At 49.1% G+C, this 17133-nt stretch overlaps 1 protein-coding gene across 1 annotated transcript; it reads left to right on the forward strand.

The window, feature by feature from the left end:
* Positions 1-6389: 6389 nt before the first annotated feature.
* LGALS2 (galectin 2) lies at positions 6390-16553 on the forward strand. Its single transcript, XM_003905510.4, has 4 exons — positions 6390-6618; positions 14540-14622; positions 16064-16223; positions 16387-16553. Exons 1-4 carry the CDS (start codon positions 6613-6615, stop codon positions 16534-16536), a joined length of 399 nt encoding a protein of 132 aa, XP_003905559.2. The 5' UTR covers positions 6390-6612; the 3' UTR covers positions 16537-16553.
* Positions 16554-17133: the final 580 nt, after the last annotated feature.

The raw sequence follows: 17133 nt of genomic DNA on the forward strand, positions 1-17133 counted from the left end.
TCGATTTTAATAATTATCAATCTTACTAATAATAGGATACCATCATTAATTACAGATAATCATTTCAAACACATGAGTATGCAGGCTAAAAATTAATGATTAATATTAATGTCATTTAACAATCTTATTAGTCCCTAATACTAAGTATTATTTTATTACCAGCATCACTGTGTATGGATATAAGTAAAATTAATTTCTGATATCATTATTTGATTATTAATAGTGATATTATTATTAATTAATATTACAAATCGTTCACATTTTAAACCACTATTAATTTTTACTATCTTCATTGTGATCATTAATTTCGATTATTATTATTAATTTTTATTATATTTATTAATATTAATAATTAATAGATTCGTTCCTGATATCCACCGGAGGGAGGATGATATTACTTTAAATATCACAAAAAGTGTACACGCCTCCGTTGATATTGCTTCGAATATCCACTTGGGAGAGGAGGATAGGACACCCAACATCGCATGGAGGAGAAACACTCTTGGGCTACCCTTCTTAATATTCGGGGGGAAGAGGATGATAAGATTCCCAATACAGACGGTTGTACACCCTCTGAGGGTGTACACACTAGGGGTGTACACCCGTTTGTGAAAGAGTTCATAATTTTCAGAGGGGGAGATGACATTACCCGGAATGTCGGAAACAGGCTGTGAGTCCACCCTGGCTCCCAGCCGACAGGGGGCGGGCCGGGGCCGCTGCTGGGGGCCGGATCGCGGGGGGGCGGGCCGGGGCGGCTGCTGGGGGCGGGATCGCGGCCAGTTATTCTGGTGGCTGAGGCAGGAGAATCATTGAACCCAGGAGGTGGAGGTTGCAGTGAGCCGAGATTGCGCCACTGCTCTCTAGCCTGGGCGACAAGAGCAAAACTCCATCTCAAAATAAAAATAAAAATTAAAAAAATAAAATATCTTTGTAGAGATGAGGTCTTTCCATGTTGCCCAGGTTGGTCTTAAAGTCTTATGCTTAAGCGATTCGCCTGCCTTGGCCTTTAAAATGTTGAAATTACAGGTTTAAGGCACTGTACCTGGCTCCCACATTTTTAATGTATAATATGAATATATTCATTTGATGAAGCTGTAAAATAGAATTACATATATGTGCACACATATTTATGTATATCAACTATGTATATGTGTGTAGGAAGGGGCGGAAGTGCCTCAGGCAGACGAAAGTCATAACGGAACCCTGGGGCCTTGTAAGGAGAACATTCCCAGAGTCCTTAGGGCTGAGACACATCTGCCAGGTGGAGATGACTGCCTCCTGCATAGCTGACACAGGTGGGGCACTGGGCTCTCTGATAATAATAAACAGCATCCGTTAAGTATTAATGAAGGGCTGGACTTTATCTGCCTTTATACTTAGTGTTCTCATTTCACACACGAGGAACCTGAACTTAGAGGTCAACTGACTTGGCCCAAGGTCACACAGTTAGGAAGAGGTAGAACCAAGATTTGAGTCCCATACTATCTGCCAAGTGGCTTTTTTTTTTTTTTTTGAGACGGAGTTTCGCTCCGTTGCCCAGGCCAGAGTGCAGTGGCACGATCTCTACTCACTGCAACCTCCACCTTCTGGTTTTAAGCGATTCTCCTGCCTCAGCCTCCCAAGTAGCTGGGATTACAGGCATCCACTACCACACCCGGCTAATTTTTGTATTTTTAGTAGAGACGGGGGTTTTACCATGTTTGGCCAGGCTGGTCTCGAACTTCTGACCTCAGATGTTCCACATGCCTCGGCCTCCCAAAGTGCTGGGATTACAGGTGTGAGCTACCGTGCCTGGCCTGTAGCATCATTTATTATTACGTAGTCAATCCTGTTTTACTGATGTTTCACATTCTAACTCCTCCCTGACGATGACGGTGGGGATGACTGGTATCCAGTTAATCAGTCAGTAAAGATTTATTAAGCACAGTTACTGAATGCTGAGAACAACTTTCTGACCCTCTGTCTTAATTCAAGGGTAACATTTACAGTGTTGAGGGGAACACCTCAGAACCTGTGAGAAATGGCCAAAGCGGCAGTCAGAGGACAATTTAGAGCCTTCGATACATTTACTAGTAAACAGAGAGGATGAAAAACAAGTGAGTGAAGCATTCAACCCAACAAACTACAAAAACAGCAGTTAAATAAAAGAAAAACTAAAAGAATGCCAGGTGCAGTGGCTCGAACCTATAATCTCAGCACTTTGGGTCGCTGAGGCAGGAGGATCATTTGGGCCCAGGAGTTTGAGACCAGCCTGGGCAACACAGTGAGACTCCATCTCTAAAAAAAAAGAAAAAAAGAAAAAAGAAAAAAATAATTTTAGTTAGCTAGGTATAGTGGCATGTACTTGTGGTTCCAGTTATTTAGGAGGTTGAGGCAGGAGGATTGCTTGAGACTGGGAGGTCGAGGCTTCAGTGAACCGTCTTTGCACCACTGTCCACTCTAGCCTGGGCAACAGAGTAAAACCCTGTCTGGAAAAAAAAAATGCAGAAAAAAAATATGAAGGAAACAAAAACCAAGGTCTGGTTCTTTAAAAAGATTAGTATAGGCCGGGCACGGTGGCTCACACCTGTAATCCCAGCATTTTGAGAGGCTGAGGAGGGCGAATTACGAGGTCAGGAGTTCAAGACCAGCCTGGCCAGCATGGTGAAACCTCGTCTCTACTAAAAATACAAAAAGTTAGCTGGGTGTAGTGGTGGGTGCCTGTAATTCCAGGTACTTGTGAGACTGAGGCAGGAGAATTGCTTGAACCTGGGAGGCGGAGGTTGCAGTGAGCCGAGATGGTGCCATTATACTCCAGCCTGGGTGACGAGAGCAAGATTCCATCTCAAAAAAAAAAAAAAAAAAAATCAGCATAGTATTATAGAATATCTGTGGACATCTATGGACCAAAGATTCTTTACTCAGGAAGGAGGGAGGAATATTTTTTCCTCCTACCAACCTTCTAGTAACAATTGCTTGGCAAAATATATCAGTTATCTGTCACTGTGTAATAAATTAACCCAAAATGTAGGGACTTAAAATAAGAAACACGTTTCTCATGGTTTCTTTGGGGCAGGAATCCAGCTGGGGTTTAGCTGGGAGCCTCTGGCTCTGGGTCTCACAAGGCTGCAGTTAGGATGTCGGCTGCACGAGTTGTCTCCAGGCTGGCGTGGGGTGACATCCAATGCCAAGACGTGGCTGTTGGCAGGTCCTGGTCTTCATTGGTGGTTGACTGGAGACGTCAGTTCCTTGGCACATGGGCCTCTCCATAGAGCTACTCACAGGGTGGTTTCATTGCTTCTTCCCCAGGGCAAGAGCAGAGCAGAGGGCGAGAGAGACACCGAGACAACAGTTTTTTTGTAACCTAACCTTGGAAGTGACATCCCATGACTTTTGCCATATTCTAGTATTCTTTTAGTTAGAAGCGAGTCCCGTGTCCAGCCATGCTCAAGGGAGCTGATTAGGCAAGTGTGTGATTACCAGGAGCTGGAGATCATTGGGGCCATCTCAGAGGCGACCACCACACAGAGGGCTCGAGGTCACACTGGAGGTCAAATGTTCTTTTTGCTAAGTGAGGGCAGTGCCACACACCTTGGCAGGTGCCTAAGCCAGGGATTGGCTGCTAGACAGTAAGCTCTGCTACTTTCCAGTCACATGAGTCCTGGGATCCCTAATTCCCCACCTGAAAAATGGGGTGAGAACAGAGATGAGGGCTGGAGAAAGTGGTTTGCAAAGTGCAGAATGCCCTTCAGAAGGTAGCCATTGTTAAGAGGACAAGGTTACAGAAGTGAGTATCGGGATTTCTGTTCTTTTTTTTTTTTTTTTCCTTTGAGACAAGGTTCGTCACTGTCACCCAGGCTGGAGTGCAGTGGCACAATCACGGCTCACTGCAGCCTGGATCTCCAGGGCTCAAGTGATTCTCCTACTTCAGCCTCCTAAGTAGCTGGGACTACTGGCGTGTACCACCATTCCCGGCTAATTAAAAAAATTTTTTTTTAGTAGAGACAGAGTGTCTCACTATGTGGTCCAGGCTGGTCTTGAACTCCTGGACTCAAGCAATCCACCCACCTCAGCCTCCCAAAGTGTTGGGATTACAGGGGTGAGCCATCACCCCCAGCCATTCTTTTTTCTTTTTTAAAAAATCTTTCATTGGTATAAACATATACACAGCAAAGTATATAAATCATATATATGGTCATGTTCTCCTGCTTTTGAACATTCTTTTAAAACAAGTGAACTTTAAGTTCCTTTAATTTTGTGTACTTTCTGGAACCTTCTATGGTGAGATAATATTATTATGATAATCAGAAAAGTGCCACCTTTAAAAGGTATAGTTTCTGTTGATTAGTTTCCAGGGAGAAAGTGTTTTAAAATTCCTTATCTCACTGGGGTTTTACCATGCCTCTGGGAGAAAGGCCGAGAGAGGATTAATTTCCTTGTGGGTGAAAGGGGGAAGTCACTCCCCACTCCGGGCTGGCAGGGGACTGAAGGTGGTGTCCTACGTGGGCACTGGGCAGGGAACCACCTGCAGACTCCTGGCACCGAGGGCCCTGGGCAAGGCCAGCTCCCCACATCCTGCCCGGAGTGGCCACCGCCAACTCTGATGGAAAAGGCACTGGCTCACCAAATCCTGGGCTCTAGAAAAGTTCTTCTGGGAATCTGCCCTCCATAAGTTGTCACAATGCAGCCAAACTTTATGTCCAAATAGATTTAATGCAGCAGTATTTTTAATAGCAAAAATTTAGAATTAATGTGAGTATTCAACAGAAAGAAATTGGTTAAATAAATCCAGTTGTTGAAAGGTAGAATATTTCACAGGCGTTAAAGTATGGTTCTGAAATATAAATTTGTGGTCTTTAATGTTTCCCAAATGAAGAAAGATAAACAAATGTGCAGACAGAGGGATGTCTATAATATAAATCTGTGGAGAACCGCCTGGAAGGAAATGTGCCAATAGAGTAAGCCGGTTCCGTCCTGCCGGTGGCATTATGAGTGATTATTTTTCTTCTTATTTAATATCTCTAATTGTCTATAGTAGGCATGCCAGTTACATAAGTAACAGAAGTCAACAGCAAAGCATTTTAATCCTCCGTGTCCCCCACTCAGCCCTCCCAGTCCTTCTCCACTTTTATTTATTTTTTATTTGAGACGGAGCCTCACTCTGTCGCCCAGGCTGGAGTGTAGTGGCGTGATCTCGGCTCCCTGTAACCTCCGCCTCCCGGGTTCAAGCGATTCTCCTGCCTCAGCCTCTGGAGTAGCTGTGACTACAGGTGCCCGCCACCATGTCCGGCTACTTTTTGTATTATTTATTTTTTATTTATTTATTTTTGAGACGGAATCTCGCTCTGTCGCCCGGGCTGGAGTTCAGTGTTGTGATCTCGGCTCACTGCAAGCTCCGCCTTCCGGGTTCACGCCATTCTCCTGCCTCAGTCTCCCGAGTAGCTGGGACTACAGGTGCCCACCACCACGTCCGGCTAATTTTTTGTATTTTTAGTAGAGACAGGGTTTCACTGTGTTAGCCAGGATGGTGTCGATATCCTGACCTCGTGATCCGCCCGTCTCGGCCTCCCATAGTGCTGGGATTACAGGCGTGAGCCACCGTGCCCGGCTAATTTTTGTAGTTTTAGTAGAGACGGGGTTTCACCATTGGCCGGGCTGGTGGCTAACTCCTGACTTCAGGTGATTCACCCGCCTTGGCCTCCCAAAGTGCTGGGATAACAGGCTTAAGCAACTGCACCCAGCTCTTCTCTGCTTTTGACAATTTGTTGTAAATACTTTGAAATCTTTTCTTTGAATCCATGTATTGGTTTTGAAACCTACATGTCCGATCGGATACATAATATGGGGAGGGAAGTAGAAAACATAATGCTCTCTGACAGTGAATCACGACATCACAGAAAATTAGAAGTTTAGGCCGGGTGGTGGCTCAAGCCTGTAATCCCAGCACTTTGGGAGGCCGAGGCGGGTGAATCACGAGGTCAGGAGACCAAGACCAGCCTGGCTAACATGGTGAAACCTCGTCTCTACAAAAAATGCAAAAAAATTAGCCGGGCGTGGTAGCGGGTGTCTGTAGTCCCAGCTACTTGGGAGGCTGAGGCAGGAGAACGGCGTGAACCTGGGAGGCGGAGCTTGCAGTGAGCCAAGATCACACCACTGCACTCCAGCCTGGGGGACAGAGCGAGACTCCATTTAAAAAAAATTAGAAGCTTACCCTTTTTTTTTTTTTTTTCTTGCAAAGCAAATCTCTCTTTTTACAGACAAGGAAGCTGGGTTCAGTGAGGGAGGCTGGGAAAGCTGTCAAGCGGCTGCATTGCGGTTTGTGTGGGGGCAGAGATGGGGTTGCCTCCCCTCTCCCGCTCTGGGAGCGCTGAGGAGGGGGAGGCTGGGCTGGAGGGAGACCAGGAGGATGCTCCGGGATGGGTGGGGTGGAGCTGGCTGAGGAGTCTTCTGCCTGTTTGTGCTGGGTACTGGGAGATGCAGGCGGGGAGATACCAGGTAGAAGGGGCAAAGTCCTCACTTAGGGACTTGAGGGAGTTAATGTGTAATATTCTAGGATACAAGCTTGACCACGAGGTAAGACCCTAAGCACAGGCCTCCAGGAGCCGCTGGGAGCTGCCACCAGGAGCTGTCACCATGATGGTGAGGACACCAGTTCCCCGATGCCTGCCCCACTCCGTTCATCTTTGTCTTTGCCTGGGTGGGGGCTTTTAGGGAAAACCATCGCTGTTCCTCTCTGGGCCTCAGTTTCCCCATCTGTGCAGCAAACAAGTTGGACAGAAATCTTTTTTTTTAAAACAGCATGTTGGGCCAGCCGCAGTGGCTTATGCCTGTAATCCCAGCACTTTAGGAGGCCGAGGCGGGCAGATCATCTGAGGTTGGGAGTTTGAGACCAGCCTGACCAACATAGAGAAACCCTGTCTCTGCTAAAAAAAAAAAAAACAAAATTAGCTAGGCCTGGTGGTGAATGCCTGTAATCCCAGCTACTCAGGAGGCTGAGGCAGGAGAATTGCTTGAACCTGGGAGGCGGAGGTTGTGGTGAGCCGAGATTGCACCATTGCACTCCAGCCTGGACAATAAGAGTGAAACTCCATCTCAAAACAACAACAACAACAACAACAACAACAAAACAACAACAAATACAGCATCTTGTTCTGTCACCAGGTGGAATGCAGTGGTGGCGATCATAGCTCACTACAGACTTGACCTCCTTGGCTCAAATAATCCTCCCACCTCAGCCTCTTGAGTAGCTGGGACCCCAGGCACGCACCACCACATTGGCTAATTTTGTTTGTTTCTTTTCTTTTCTTTCTTTCTTTTTTTTTTTTTTTGAGATGGAGTCTCGCTCTGTTGCCCAGGCTGGAGTATAGTGGCCTGATCTCAGCTCACTGCAACTTCTGCTGCATGGGTTCAAGCAATTCTCTGGCCTCAGGCTCCCAAGTAGCTGGGATTACAGGCATGAGCCACTACACCTGGTTAATTTTTTTTTTTTTTTTAAGACGGAGTTTCTGTTGCCTAGGCTGAAGTGCAATGGCACGATCTGGGTTCACCACAACCTCAGCCTCCCAGATTCAAGCAATTCTCCTGCCTCAGCCTCTTGAGTAGCAGGGATTAGAGGCATGTGCCACCATACCCAACTAATTTTGTATTTTTACTAGAAACAGGGTTTCTCCGTGTTGGTCAGGCTGGTCTCGAACTCCCGACCTTAGGTGATCCACCCACCTTGGCCTCCCAAAGTGCTGGGATTACAGGCGTGAGCCACCCCACCCAGCTTATTTCTTATTTTTTGTAGAGATGAGGTCTCACTATGTTGCTCAGGCTGATATCAAACTCCTGGGTTCAAGGGATCCTCCCGCCTTGGCCTCTCGAAGTGCTGAGATTACAGGTGTGAGCCACTGTGCCTGGCTTCCAGTGATCTTTATAGAGATTAAAAAAATCTCAGTTTGGGCAATATAGTGAGACCTTGTCTGCTACATGTGCATGCCACTACGCCTCGCCTTAAAAAATTAGCTGGGGTTAGCGGCACACTCCTGTAGTCCCAATGACTTGGGAGGTTGAGGTGGGAGGATCACTTGAGCCCAGGAGGTCGAGGCTACAGTGAGCCGTAATTGCACTACTGTACTCCAGCCTGGGCAACAGAGTGAGACCTTGTCTCATAGACACACACAAAATCCAAGTCTTGGAGAGCAAATTGCCCAAGGCCACAAGCTGCAAATTGCAAGTGGTTGAGTAGATTCCCACTGAGGTCTCTGATTCTTTGCTTCTACACCTGACTCTGCCACAGCTTTACTGTGTGGCCTTGGCCAAGTCGCTGACCCTCTCTGAGCCCCAGTCTTCCTTCCATCTGTGGAATGGGATCACAGGCTGATCTTCTGAGGATTAGATGGTGTATTCATTGCGTAGGGCTGCAGTAACAAACTACCACCAAATTGTGGGTGGTTTCACACAATAGACGTTTGTTCTGTCTTGGTTTTGGTGACTAGAAGCCTAAAACCAAGTGCTACGCTCCTGCTGAAGGTGTTAGGGGAGGGTTCTTTCTTGCCTCTTCCAGCTTCTGGTGGCTCCTGGCATTCCTTGACTTACATCACTCTAATCTCTGCCTCCGACTTCACATGGCCTCCTCTGTGTCTCCGTCTCTGTGTCTGTATTTCTCTCCTCTTATGAGAACACTGCTCGTATTGGATTTAGGACCAACCCTAAACCAGTTTGACCTCTTAAGTGGATTACACCTGCAAAGGAACTATTTTTAAATAGTTCGCATTGAGGCCAGGTGCAGTGGCTCACACCTGTAATCCCGTCACTTTGGGAGGCCAAGGCAGGTGGATCACCTGAGGTCAGGAGATCAAGACCAGCCTGGCCAACATGGTGAAACCCTGTCTGTACCAAAAATACTAAAAAAAGAAAAAAGAAAAAAAATTTAGACAGATGTTGTGGTGGGCACCCATAATCCCAGCTACTTGGGTGACTGAGGCAGGAGAATCGGTTGAACCCGGGAGGCAGAGGTTGCAGTGAGCCGAGACCGCGCCACTGTACTCTAGCCTAGGTGACAGAGTGAGACTTCATCTCAAAAAAAAAAGGTCACATTGACAGGTTCCAGGTGGACATGAATTTTGGTGGGGCGCTATTCAAGTGCAGGGGGGATGCAGGACGTGAACGTGCCAGGGGTCCTGCGTGGAAGGGTCTATGTCCTCATCACCCTCTGCCTCTCGGGGAGGACTGCTGTGACCACAGACTCTCCCAACCTTCTCTTTCCTGGTCATTCCACCTCTGCCTTTTCTTTCCTCTCTCTCCATCTCCAGAGGCCACATCATCCAAATTGCTTATATGATAGATAAGGGAAACAGGACCCAGAAAGGGGCTAGGCTGGTCCCAGGCCCCTCTACCAATTAGGGGCAGAGTCGGCACTAGAGTCTGGGTCCCCAACTCCCCACCCCCCAGCTCTAGGGACGACCCCACCCCCACGAAGTTCTGCCTGTCTCTCTCTGCGACTTTGACTCTGTTGGGTGGGGACAAGGCTCCCGGGCCTGCACCCTCCCATCGCTCTCAGCATCCCTATTTGTCCAAGTGCACCACCGATCCTGGCCTTCCGAGTGCCTCTGCCCTGCAGCAGTCCCCACCTCTACCTTGGGGTTCGAGCTTTGCTGTTTCAGCCAGGCAGCCCCCAGGAGCTGCAAGGGGAGTGGGGGTGCTTCTTTTAGCCCAGTCCCAGCTCCCGCACCCCGGCCTGACTATTCCAGGACTCAGGATGTGGGCACAGGCTGCTGGGAGGAGGCAGGGAGCCATCTCCTGATGCTTGATGTTAGACGTGTGTGTGCGCAGGGCATACGTCTGTGAGTGCCTGCTGTGTGGCAGGCACAACTGTGTTCTGCTTCTTGTTTGAGCCCCTTTGGGACTGTCCTCACTGGGTAACCTCATCTCCCAGAGGTAATGCTCTTTGTCAGCGAGAGACTGATTTTAATCCCATCTGTCTGGCTCCAAAATCTGGACCACCCCCTGTTACGTTAAGTGCAGACGCTGGGGGTTAGGTGTCCAGCCTCCAATCCCCACTTTCTCTAAAGCAGGGAGGTTTTGCCCCCAGGGGACAATGGATCCTGTCTGGAGACATTTTTGGTTGTCACAGCTCAGGGGAGGGTATCACTGGCATCCAGTGGCTAGAGGCCAGGGATACTGCTCAACATCCCACAACACATGGGACAGATCCCAACAAAGAAATGCCTGCCCCAAACGTCCAGAGGCCCAAGGCTGAGAAGCCCTGGTCTGAGCAGCCTCGTGTCTGACATGCTGCCCACTGTCATGGCCCACTGTTCTGGGTTAAGCATTGCTGCCTCCTCCAGGCTTCTCTTCTAAAATGTACTGCCAGGCCGGGCACAGTGGCTCACACCTGTAATCCCAACACTTTGGAGGCTGAGGCAGGAGGATCCTTTGAGCCCAGGAGGTCAAGGCTGGCCTGGACAACATAGTGAGACCCCATCTCAAAAAAAAAAAAATCAGCTGGGCCAGGTAGGATGCCTGTGGTCCCAGCTATTTGGGGGGCTGAGGTGGGAGGATTGCTTGAGCCCAAGAGGTCAAGGCTGTAGTGAGCTATGATTACATCACTGCACTCCAGCCTGGGTGACAGTGCAAGACCTTTCAAAAAAAAAAAAATGTATTACTGGCTGAGGTGGGAGGATCACTTGAGAGTCAGGCGTTCCAGAGCAGCCTGGGCAGCATAGCAAAACCCTATCTCTACAAAAAATTTAAAAATTAGCTGGGCATGGTGGCACACGTCTATAGTCCTAGCTACTTAGGAGACTGAGGCAGGAGAATCGTTTGAGCTCAGGAGGCTGTGAGGCTGCAGTGAGCTATAATTGTGCTACTGCACTCCAGCTTGGGTGACAGAGTGAGACCCTGTCTCAAAAAAAAAAAAAAACCAAAAAAAAAAAAACAAGAAAGAAAAGGAAAAAAAGTCAGGTGTGGTGTCTTACACCTGTAATCCCAGAACTTTGGGAGGCCCAGCAGGGAGGATCACTTGAGGTCAGGAGTTCGAGGCCAACCAGGCCAAAGTGGTGAAACCCCGTCTCTACTAAAAATATAAGCAAAATTAGCTAGGTGTGGGTGCCTGTAATCTCAGCGACTCGGGAGGCTGAGGCAGGATAATTGTTTGCACCCAGGAGGTGGCGGTTGCTGTGAGCCGAGATCGCACCACTGCACTCCAGCCTGGGCGACAGAGTGAGACTCCATCTCAACATGTCAAAAAAAAAAAAAGAGAAAAAAAGGAAAAACAAAAGAACTTAACTGCCTGTGGGAGAGTTGGGCAATACCTTACAGTCTCCCCCTATGTGTAGCCAGTGTGTCACTTCCTCCTCTGCAGAGAGGAGGTGGCTGCCAGTGAGAGGGCACTAAGGGTCTTCCCATGGCCACTGTCCTTGACTTCTGGCAGATTGCCCCAGTTCAATGAGCTCATTCAGGGCATCTCAGATTATGCTGTTTCTGGAAAAAAAAAAAAAAGAAAAAAGTCAGTGAGCAGAACTCCTACAATGTAAAAGTGTCCTCTCATAAGTTGTTCTAAATCTTTGGTGCCTGTTGCATCCTGGTCAGAGCAACCCTTGCACTCTGGTCATAGATGTGAAAACTGGTCTTCGGTAATGAGGTTTTTTTTTTTTTTTTTTAGACAGTCTTGCTCTGTCGCCCAGGCCAGAGTACAGTGGCACAATCTCAGCTCACTGCAACCTCCACCTCCCAGGTTCAAGCGATTCTCCTGCCTCAGCCTCCCAAGTAGGTAGGACTACAGACACCACCACCACGCCTGGCTAATTTTTATAGTTTTGGTAGAGACGGGGTTTTGCCATGTTGGCCAGGCTGATCTCAAACTACTGACCACAGGTGATCCACCCGACTCGGCCTCCCAAAGTGCTGGGATTATAGGCGTGAGCCACCACACCCAGCCTTGGGTAATGAGCTTTGAAAACCCAGCTTAGAAATCTTCCCTAGTAACCACCGTGAGGCTAGAGGAGGCTCCTGCTGTACAGAAATTCAGGTGCTACTTTCCTGTGGAAAATAAGGAGCAGATGAATCATAACAACAAGTAATCAAAATGATGGTCATTCGGGCAGACCACTGTCCAGAAAAAAAAGAAAAAATTTAAAAAAGAAAATTAAGGCTGGGCTTGGCTTGCACCTGTAATCCCAGCACTTTGGGGAGCTGAGGCGGGCAGATCAGTTGAGGCCAGGAGTTTGAGACCAGCCTCGCCAATATGGCGAAACCTCGTCTCTACTAAAAATACAAAAATTAGGCATGGTGGTACATGCCTGTAATCCCAGCTACTCAGGAGGCTGAGGCAGGAGAATCGCTTGAACCCGAGAGGTAGAGGTTGCAGTGAGTTGAGATTGCACCATTGCCTGGGCGACAGAGCAAGACTCTGCTAAAAAAAAAAAAAAACCTACACACACACACACACACACACACACAACACAAAAAAGGAAAAGGAAATTAAAACAATAAATGATGGTGGCTCTTTGATTTGCTGTTGGTCTATGTGAGGCCCTGTGCATGGGATTTCACAAACATGTTCTTGAATCCTCTCAAAACCAGCTTGAAGGTTGGTGGCGTCTCCCTGGTGTGACAGGGTGTGTCATACATCTGGCGTTCAGCAACAACAACAAAAATATAGAAATGGGGGTCTCACTATGTTGCCCAGGCTGGTCTCCAACTCCTGGGCTCAAGGGACTCTCCTGTCTCAGCCTCCCGAGTAGCTGGAATGCAAGTACACACTTCCACACCCAGGCTAGCAACTGTTTTCTTTTTCTTTTTTTTTTTTTTTTTTTGAGACAAAGTCTCGCTCTGTTGCCCAGGCTGGAGTGCTGTGGCCAGATCTCCGCTCACTGCAAGCTCCGCCTCCCGGGTTCGCGCAATTCTACTGCCTCAGCCTCCCTAGCAGCTGGGACTACAGGCGCCCGCCACCTCGCCCGGCTAGTTTTTTTGTATTTTTAGTAGAGACGGGGTTTCACTGTGTTAGCCAGGATGGTCTCGATCTCCTGACCTCGTGATCCGCCCGTCTCGGCCTCCCAAAGTGCTGGGATTACAGGCTTGAGCCACCGCGCCCGGCCGCAACTGTTTTCTAAATGAATAAATCAAATTAGTCAATTTTACAGAAGGGGAAAATGAGGCTTGGAGAGAGACTTTGATGGACATATTCAGACATGGGACTTGCGGAGTTTTATAGTTTTATAGATTCTTAGTTTTTTTTCTTGTTTTTTTTTTGAGACAGAGTCTTGCTCTGTCACCTAGGCTGGAGTGCAGTGGCGTGATCTTGGCTCACTGTAACCCCTGCCTCCCAACCTCAAGCAATTCTCCTGCCTCAGCCTCCCAAGTAGCTGGGACTATAGATGCATGCTACCATACCTGGCTAATTTTTGCCTTTTTAGCAGAGACGAGGTTAAATGTTAGGCAGGCTGGTGTCGAACTCCTGACCTCACGTGATCCGCCTGCCTCGACCTCCCAAAGTGCTGGGATTACAAGTGTGAGCCACTGAGCCCGGTCTTTTTTTTGTTTTTGTTTTTCTTTGAGATGAAATTTCACTCTTGTCACCCAGGCTGGAGTACAATGGTACGATCTCGGCTCATGGCAACCTCCACTTCCAGGGTTCAAGTGATTCTCCTGCCTCAGCCTCCCGAGTAGCTGGGATTACAGGTGCCCGCCACCACGCCCAGATAATTTTTTTTTTTTTTTTTTTGAGACGGAGTCTGTCTCTGTCTGCCCAGGCTGGAGTGCAGTGGCCAGATCTCAGCTCACTGCAAGCTCTGCTTCCCGGGTTTACCCCATTCTCCTGCCTCAGCCTCCCGAGTAGCTGGGACTATAGGCGCTCGCCACCTCGCCCAGCTAGTTTTTTTTTGTATTTTTTTAGTAGAGACGGGGTTTCACCGTGTTAGCCAGGATAGTCTCGATCTCCTGACCTCGTGATCCGCCCGTCTCGGCCTCCCAAAGTGCTGGGATTACAGGCTTGAGCCACCGCGCCCGGCAATTTTTTTATTTTTAATAGAGACGAGGTTTCACCATGTTGCCCAGGCTGGTTGCAAACTCCTGACCTCAGGTGATCAGTCCACCTTGGCCTCCCAAAATGCTGGGATTATAGGCGTGAGCCACTGCACCTGGCCAGATTCTTAGTTTTGGATGGGCCAAGACCTCGTGCCTCTGATACAGTCATTTTCCATATCATATTTTTGTTTCTGGGGTTCTGCAGAGGGCAGCGTGATTTCATCACTTGAACACTTTGTGGAACTGGGCAGGAAGCACTCTGTCCATTTCATCGATGGGCAAACTGAGCCTCCCCCAACTGGGCCCTGTGCCTCCTCGGGTTGGGGTGGATAACAGCAAAACAGTGCAGGGAGTGGGGAAGCTCTGGGAGGCCTTGATCAGAGCGCTGTGGCTCTGCTACTTTCCAGCTTGGTGGCCTCCTGCATCCTCATGTGGGCAGGGGGATTATGAGACCTGCTGCTGGGTTGGGATGAGGTGGATGAAGGTGCTGGGCAAGTGTGGGATTGATTTTCTGTGGGGACTCGAGTGGAATGTTTCTCTGTTGGCTCAGGGGGAACTTGAGGTTAAGAACATGGACATGAAGCCGGGGTCAACCCTGAAGATCACAGGCAGGATCGCTGATGGCGCTGATGGGTGAGCAAGGTTTCAGGGTGGGGGGAGTCTGCAGGCCTGGAACAGGCAAGGCGGGAGGGGCGGGAGGGGTGGGCAGGGCAGCCCTGTGAACTGGTCAGGCAAGAGGGACTTTAGGCCAATGGGCCCTTTTTCACACCCTTCTCCCCACACCCCTGTTGGCCCCCACTTCATGTCTGAGGCTAGGTTTGGGGACCTGAAGGATTTCAGAGTTGATGCCATATGCTCTGTTCTTTTGCCCCAACAGCCATTGAAAGGGCAGGTGGAGAAGTCCCTGGAACTCTGCCTGGCCCCCTGCAGGGCAGGTGCCTCTAGGGAACCCCCAAATCCCCAGAGACACCACCCTCTTTACCCAGTGGAATGGCCACAGGCTGGCCTTTCATGCGCATTAAACCTGGGCAGCCACCAGGGAAGGCTGAGTGGTCTCGCTGGCATCCTCTTGGTTGGAACCAGAGGCCTCACCGCCTCCGTGAGTCACAGTCCAGTGAAGGGCTGTCTCGCCTGCAGAACATGTTAGTGCATCTTGGAACTATGCTTTATCTACTTTTTTTTTTTTTTTTTTTTTGAGATGGAGTCTCGCTCTGTCACCGCCCAGGCTGGAGGTGCAGTGGCGGGATCTCCAGCTCATTGCAAGCTGTACCTCGGGTTCGCCATTCTCCTGCCTCAGCCTCCCGAGTAGCTGGGACTACAGGCACCTGCCACCTCACCCGGCTAGTTTTTTGTATTTTGTAGTAGAGACAGGGTTTCACCGTGTTAGCCAGGATGGTCTCGATCTCCTGACCTTGTGATCCGCCCGTCTCGGCCTCCCAAAGTGCTGGCATTACAGGCTTGAGCCACCACGCCCGGCCCTATGCTTTATCTACTTTTGATTAGAGAGGGGGCGGGCAGATGCACATCATAGGAGCTAAGAGAAAAGTGACTTCTTTCTCCTACTTGGGCCCCTCAAATTTGCCAAAATGTGTGGTACCCTTGGTCTGAGACTCCCGAATGAAGGCACCCCATGACCCAGAATGCCCCACTTTCAGGAACCCTGCAGGTCGAGGCCAGGATCCTGTGGTGATCTTGCCTAGAAGTCATACAACCCCGGTTGCATACCTGTAGTGACGGGGAGCTCACCACCTTAGGTTGGCTGTTTGTGGCTAAATTTAATAAGTCTTCAGATATCTAATAGATAGCATTTCTCTCTCCCAGGAGAGCCACCCCCAATTCCTGAAGCTGTCAATATAAGTTACCCTTCTCTCAACAACTTGATCCCTGCTCCAAATGGAATGTGCTACCACAGTGCTAAGTCTGAGCAGGTTGTTACCTCCCTTGTTTTAAGGCACAGATCTCAACTAACACAAGCTTTGGTTCTTCCAGCTTGTGGCCAACCAAGATCCTCTAACCCAAGCTGCTTTATCCAGGCCTGAGCCCTGAACCTCACCTGCTACCCCTTCTCCTACAGCTTTGTAATTAACCTGGGCCAGGGGACAGACAAGCTGAACCTGCATTTCAACCCTCGCTTCAGCGAATCCACCATTGTCTGCAACTCACTGGATGGCAGCAACTGGGGGCAAGAACAACGGGAAGATCACCTGTGCTTCAGCCCAGGGTCAGAGGTCAAGGTGAGGTCAAGAGGGGAAAGGGCACTGGGGATGATGTCAAGGGGAGGGTCCAGATGGAAGGGAGCCTGGCCTGGACACAGGCGCTGGCCTTGTTTGAGCCATCAGGCACTGCCCTGGTCCATTTCCAGGGCCTCCTGCCTCCTTGACATCCTCCTTCCCACAGTTCACGGTGACCTTTGAGAGTGACAAATTCAAGGTGAAGCTGCCAGATGGGCATGAGCTGACCTTTCCCAACAGGCTGGGCCACAGCCACCTGAGCTACCTGAGCGTGAGGGGTGGGTTCAACACGTCCTCTTTCAAGTTAAAAGAATAAAAGACTAACAACCGAGATTCCCCGTCTGAGGTCTGAGTCACAACAGGATCAACAGCCCTTGGGTCCTGGGTGTGTCCCCCTATCTCTACCTGCAGTTCCTGCCCCAAGGCTAAAAGCAAACAAAATAATCCATTTTTATGGAGTCTTCCTGTGGCAAGAACTGCGGTTCAAGACTTCTTTCTCTCCTGGGTCCCTCGAGTTTACCAAAACATGGGATACCTCTGGTCTGAGGACCTCTGAATTCAGGCACCCCATGATCCAGAATGTCCCGCTCTCAGGGATCCTGAGGTCCTGTAGTGATCCTGCCACACATCCTCTGGTTGCACACCTCTAGTGACAGGGAGCTCACTACCTCACGTTGGCTGTTTGTGGCTAAATTTAACTGGTCTTCTGATACCTAAGGAGGGCATTTCTCTTTCTATGCATTTTAATGCTCCTGGCATTTCCAGGATACTGAGGAGGAAACTGAGATATGAGGACACCCGGCTGCCACGTTGGGAGGCTGAGACATGCTCCCAACAGTTCTACGCACTTGTTCCTGTCTACTTGCCCCCACTATCGCCAGAGCAAATGCCACGCTACTCTGTGGGATTATGG

The sequence above is a fragment of the Papio anubis genome, chromosome 16, assembly GCF_008728515.1.
Source record: "Papio anubis isolate 15944 chromosome 16, Panubis1.0, whole genome shotgun sequence".
In the NCBI taxonomy this organism is placed as follows: Eukaryota; Metazoa; Chordata; class Mammalia; order Primates; family Cercopithecidae; genus Papio; species Papio anubis.